Raw genomic sequence first — 6,241 nt, forward strand, 5'->3', positions numbered from 1 at the left:
GACATATAAATTTAAGTCCCTAATTATTTTTATTCAATTTTTTATGATTTTTCAAAGTCAGAACAGGGGAACTCGAATTCATTATGACCTTGTCTCACAAAATTAATTATATCTCATGATTTACAAATCCTTTGCTTACACTGTTTCTTTTATGAGAAACTAGACTCAATAAGATTTAATTTAATATTTTGTTCATCTTCTAATTCGATTCCTACAATTTATGGTGATTTTTCAAAGTTAGTCTACTGCTGCTGTCCAAACTGTTTTAGTGCAAGCTTTTTATTACCATTTTTCCCCTAAGCTTTTAATAAATAACAATTTCGTCCCTACTCAATTAGCCTCTCAATTGAGCTGATTTTTCTCAATTAACACTTTATTCTATCACCTTTAACTAGTTTACAACCTTTAGGAATCAAAATTTCAGAAATAGACTTTAATTCCAAACATTTTCACAATTAGGTCCTAAAAATCAATTTCCATTGAAATTACCTAATAGAATCATCTCATAAACAAATTAATGTTTTAATTTCATTCTATTTCATCATAAACTTACAGCACTCAACCATGGTGACTTTCAATTTCATCCATGAAATCAAAAACTAATGAATTTAATAGGAGGACCTAGTTGTAAAAGTCTTAGAAACACAAAAATTACAAGAAAAAGGCAAGGATTAACTCACTTGGTGCAAAAATTATAAATACCAGTTTATAGAACCCTCCTATGGCGTTTTTAGCTGCTGAATTGAAGAGAAATGAAGAGAAATCTAGATATTTCCTATTTAGTCCTAGCTTTATTTAGTTAATTTTGCAATATTCCAATTTTTCCCTTAATTCATCAATTTTCCTGCTGATTTCAAACCCCTTGCCGTCCAGCCCAAATAGACCTTGGGTCTATTTTCCTTTTAAACCCTCTTTCTTTTATCATTTAAGCTATTTAATCATTCTTCATAATTTTACATTTGTTACAATTTAGTCCTTTTTATTCAATTAACCATCGAAACTTTAAAATTTCTTGACGAAACTTTAAGACGGAACTTTAATACTAACTTATTAACACTCCATAAATATTTATAAAATTATTTATGGCTCGTTTTAAAAATTTCAAACTCTCCATACCTCATTTTCGATTCTAATTTTTTTTTAATATTTATTTCTAGTACACTATTCGCTATTTCAAAAATTTTCCTAACTTCACATTTAACTTATATTCACTAAATTATTAATATTTTTCTACTCATTTGTCGGATTTAGTGATCTCGAATCACTGTTCCGACACCACTGAAAATTTAGGCTATTACAATTGGTATGTCTAGAGGCGGTCAATTGGCAAGGGAGTTAGTGAAATATGAATTAAGGTGGAGATTTGTGAAAATATGCCTCGCATTTCGACCAAAACAGCAAGTGACATCACAATAAGAGAATACTCCTCGTTCCGACAAGTAGTCGACTCACGGTGAGAATAAGATTTTCGTCTCAACGACGTAAACGTGTTCCTCAAGTTTTTCGGTTTTATTCTCCCAGTTAAACTCTAGTTTAGTTTCCCACTTGAACTTTTATTAACTTAGGGATATTCTACTCATATATGCTAAGAATTTCAGCCTATAAATAAGAATTAGTTACTCTAGATTTACATAACATAAATATTTAGATTGAGAGAATTCTGTTAATTGTTTTAGAGGGTTTTTCTTTCGAGGTTTTGGGTTTTTGTTTTGATTCTCTCTTATCTTGTACTATTCTATATTGCAAATAGAGAAGACCATACAACAACGATTTTAACAGTCTAGTGACTTAAATGAAAACTTTCGAATAATTCAATGATCGTTTTACAACTCTTTGAATTTGAATGACCAAAATGTAAACTTACAAATAGTTTAATAACTTTGAGTGGAGTTTACCCAAAATTTTATAATCCAAATTAACTCCACCTAAAACCAATAATGACCGGTCCAATTTTATAATCCAAATCATAGCAGGCCAATATTCAGAGCTGGTGAGTCCGAGGCCCAACTTTAAGCGGAAAAGAAAACTCTCTTTGTTTTGGTTTCCTCTTTCTTTAAACTTTCTCAGTTCCTGATATCTCCGCTCAGAGAAGCAAGCTAGAGATCCCAAACAATGGCACCAGAACCAGAAGACGAGATCAAGGACGAGAAAAATCCCCGACCTCTTGATGAAGACGATATTGCGCTTCTCAAAACCTATGTAATTTTAACTTATTTCTCTCCTTTTACTTTTTTTTTTACTTTCCGATTTTGAATCTTTGATTTGTTTTTCTTTTTTCTCTCAACATGTTGTCTATAGGAGTTTGGTTCTAGTTCTTTATTTTTTTTTATAGTAATTGGTTGAGATGTGCTGATAGCATCAACCTCCAATTTCTAGGGTTTATGAAATTTTTTTTATATAGTTTACGACCTGATAATATTTATACTCCATTTTTTTAGGCTGCGCTGATATTCTTGGGCAACTAAAAAGCAAATTTGCTTTCGTTTTTTTGCAGGGGTTAGGGCCTTATTCAACGAGCATAAAGAAAGTTGAGAAGGAGATTAAGGAAATGGCAAAGAAAGTAAATGACTTATGCGGTATGTGTTTTACCCTTTTTTCCAGTGCTTGTGTTGTTGTGTTAGGACGCTGTTAGTTGGCTGCATTTGTATTATTTGGTTTAAACATGATATTGAGGGTTCTATTTGGCTACTTTTGTTGTAGGGTGCTAAATAAAGAGTAAGTATTAACTTTGTTTTTGATAATTTTTACAGCATAGGATGCAATAAGACATTACATGTGTGCGTTATATGCATCTTTATAAAAAAAAAAAAGTAAAGGGGGAAAAGCAAATTATTAATGTGACATATAGTTTATATTGTCACATAAAAATTTTGCATAAAGGATTGTGGTCTATGGAGAATAAGCTAGCTTCAGGTAGTAACATACCTGCTTGTCCCTAGATTCGATAGATTCCAGTATCTGGCCAATGTTCACTAGGAGAAGCTATCCCTATAGCATGCAAATTCAGCATCATCACCTTCATGCACTCTCTCTAATATTGTAGTGTTTTCCTGATTTTCAGCTGCTAACATATTATTACATCAGTGTGTTTAGCAGCTGTGGCTGTCATATTGAAAAATTGAATTATATCCAATGATTATGGTTCCTCAAGTTATTATTTGTTGGCCACTATTCACTAATTGTTTGCGGAATAGGTCTATTCTTAATTTATTCATGTCTTTATGCTGGTATACTTTGCAAAATAGGCATCAAGGAGTCAGACACGGGATTAGCTGCACCCAGCCAATGGGATCTTGTCTCAGATAAGCAAATGATGCAGGAGGAGCAACCGCTTCAGGTATTGTTTTTGACTAAAATGGGTTTCCATAAAACAGTGTATTTCTGTTCTTTTTATTGTGTTATTGACTATAGTTTCATCCAGGTGGCAAGATGCACAAAGATAATTAATCCAAATACAGAAGATGCCAAATACGTTATCAATGTTAAGCAAATTGCCAAGGTATGTACCATTAAGTCCCTGAGCTTAACGTTTGCCAGTCTGATGATTTTTTTTTTAATATTCTTTTAAAAGAAGCCAATCTGATGATTAAACATACTGTTTCTATTGTGAAAATAGTTTCTTTTTCAGAAGAATAGACATTAAAATTTTTTGGTCTGATATGCATATGGGTTCTAACTGCAGTTTGTTGTTGGCCTTGGTGACAAAGTCTCACCAACTGATATAGAAGAAGGCATGCGGGTGGGGTAAGTTTTAAGTTTCTTATAAGATTGCTGCCTTCATTTGTTGTCTTCAGAATATTTTTCTGTAGGTGTTTGCTTGCAATTCAGTTAGAATATATAACTTATTTGTTTTTGCCACTATTATGGGGAGTATGGAAAACCCTAAGAACTTGCCAAACCAAGAACTGCGATCAGGGCAATGATCAGTCAGTTTGTTGTCACCTGGTATAACTGTTTGGTTGTTTGGTCGACTTTGTGATACATCCACATCATTTTGTAGAATGGACGAGTGTAGGTTTTACTAGAAATAGTAGTGGCATTGGAATGTGTTATGATATTTTTCATTCTTTCCTTTATTTATTTTTTCATGGAAGCCAATCATGTTTTTACATCCTTGTATGTTCTTTTCTTTTATTGTGAATTAGCTTCTTATCTCTTCATCATTGTTCTGCATTTGCAGGGTTGATCGCAACAAATATCAGATACAGATTCCTTTGCCTCCAAAAATTGACCCAAGTGTCACCATGATGACCGTGGAGGAGAAACCAGACGTGACATATAATGATGTTGGTGGATGCAAGGAGCAGATTGAAAAGATGCGTGAAGTATGTATGACACCTTTTAATTTGTACATGCACACACCGAAAAACTGAAGCCTTTCTACTATTCCTTGTACGGTTATAGTAAGTTAAGGTTTGAGGCTAACGCGCATATGTTGATGAATTTTGTTCTTTTAGGTTGTTGAGCTACCGATGCTTCATCCTGAGAAATTTGTCAAGCTCGGGATTGATCCTCCTAAGGGTGTTCTTTGCTATGGTCCTCCTGGAACTGGTAAGACACTTCTTGCGAGGGCTGTTGCAAACAGAACTGATGCTTGCTTCATTCGTGTTATTGGAAGTGAGCTTGTTCAAAAATACGTGGGCGAAGGAGCTAGAATGGTTCGAGAACTGTTTCAGGTTATAAGCTGCTAAAAAATTGTTGTTTTTCTCTTGGAGTTGTTCTATAATACTTTTGTTCATTTTGACATTGTTGAATACTGCAGATGGCACGTTCAAAGAAAGCATGCATTGTGTTCTTTGATGAAGTTGATGCCATTGGGGGTGCACGTTTTGATGATGGTGTGGGTGGAGACAATGAGGTTCAGCGTACCATGCTTGAAATTGTCAACCAGCTTGATGGCTTTGATGCTCGTGGAAACATCAAAGTCCTGATGGCAACAAACAGGTTAAACTTACTACCAATAATTTCAACTCATTATATCTAGTTCTGTTTTGCGAAGCAACGCATCATTTTTTTTCCCTTTAAGCCATCCCAACCTGAAGATAATGTTCATGAAAGGTTTTATTTTGATTTATTCTATGAAATATATATTTTTGTTGATACAATATTCTATAAAGTATTTGAATCGTGCACGGGCGATGCTTATGCATTTGTGGTCCTTAATTTTTGTGCATTTTCCAGGCCGGACACTCTTGATCCTGCATTATTACGTCCTGGACGATTAGATCGTAAGGTTGAGTTTGGTCTCCCTGATTTGGAGAGTCGAACACAGATATTTAAAATTCATACAAGAACGATGAACTGTGAACGTGATATTAGATTTGAACTTTTAGCCCGACTTTGCCCAAATTCTACTGGTAAAAGTCTTCTTGTTTATTGTTTTAGACATGCTCCACTTTGTCTTGTCTTGATATTTGTGATTTTTTTTTTATTTGCAGGGGCCGACATAAGAAGTGTGTGCACAGAGGCTGGAATGTATGCTATTCGGGCTCGAAGAAAAACAGTGACAGAGAAAGATTTCCTAGATGCGGTGAACAAGGTCATCAAGGGATATCAAAAGTTTAGTGCAACCCCAAAATACATGGTTTACAATTAACCCAAAATTTGGTGCCACTCTCAACTCGTAAAACACATGTCTGTGGTTCTATCTTGTTCAATTGTATCGGATTTAGATATTGTCAATGCTGCTTCCCTGGATTTGTTTTCATAGTTGCCTATACTTTTGATGTTTGATGCTTAATTTGTTGCAATTTCATTTCTTCTCTCGTTTTTGTAATGACTACTCCCCTTGAAAAGCTACCCTACTTGGGGGATGAATCCAAACAAAGAACAGAATTAAAAGGCATTTATGGCGGTTTATTTACTACTATTTTTTTAAAAAGTATATTTATCTGCGTGTATGGATATAAGTAATTTTTAAAGAGGGATTTAATTAGGTTGGGTCACCTGTTATTTGGGTAAAATTTAAAATTTATTTTTTATATGGGTCAGTCTTATGTAATTTTTTTTTTGGCTTGAATCCAGGTCTGAATATATATATAAAAAGTAATTATATTAATTATATATGTTTATATTAATTCAATAATCTAATAACAATTAAATTTTTTTCCCTAAATTTAAAAATAACTCATTCATCTAAATAATTTTATCTAAAATATAAATTTTAAAAATTATATTTAGTAGAATAAAATATTTATTATATTTATATGTTTTTTAATATAATAATTATTTATTATATTTA

The 6,241-nt window shown here is 33.1% G+C and overlaps 1 protein-coding gene across 1 annotated transcript; it reads left to right on the plus strand.

Annotated features, from left to right (window-relative positions):
• The first annotated feature begins 1,957 nt into the window (after nt 1-1,957).
• Nucleotides 1,958-5,845, plus strand: LOC107897470 (26S proteasome regulatory subunit 7A). The gene is made up of 10 exons (XM_016822940.2): nt 1,958-2,199; nt 2,495-2,576; nt 3,246-3,337; nt 3,422-3,499; nt 3,683-3,744; nt 4,181-4,325; nt 4,458-4,676; nt 4,763-4,944; nt 5,182-5,357; nt 5,439-5,845. Exons 1-10 carry the CDS (start codon nt 2,113-2,115, stop codon nt 5,594-5,596), a joined length of 1,281 nt encoding a protein of 426 aa, XP_016678429.1. The 5' UTR covers nt 1,958-2,112; the 3' UTR covers nt 5,597-5,845.
• Nucleotides 5,846-6,241: the final 396 nt, after the last annotated feature.

This window comes from Gossypium hirsutum, chromosome A10, assembly GCF_007990345.1.
Source record: "Gossypium hirsutum isolate 1008001.06 chromosome A10, Gossypium_hirsutum_v2.1, whole genome shotgun sequence".
NCBI classification, from domain to species: Eukaryota; Viridiplantae; Streptophyta; class Magnoliopsida; order Malvales; family Malvaceae; genus Gossypium; species Gossypium hirsutum.

What these genes read in the sequence shown, in the direction of transcription:
- LOC107897470 (XM_016822940.2), top strand. Translation starts at nt 2,113, where the DNA reads ATGGCACCAGAACCAGAAGACGAGATCAAGGACGAGAAAAATCCCCGA. An exon ending in GTCCTGATGGCAACAAACAG is followed by an intron (nt 4,945 to 5,181) that starts GTTAAACTTACT and finishes TGCATTTTCCAG; the next exon opens with GCCGGACACTCTTGATCCTG. An exon ending in ACTTTGCCCAAATTCTACTG is followed by an intron (nt 5,358 to 5,438) that starts GTAAAAGTCTTC and finishes TTTTATTTGCAG; the next exon opens with GGGCCGACATAAGAAGTGTG.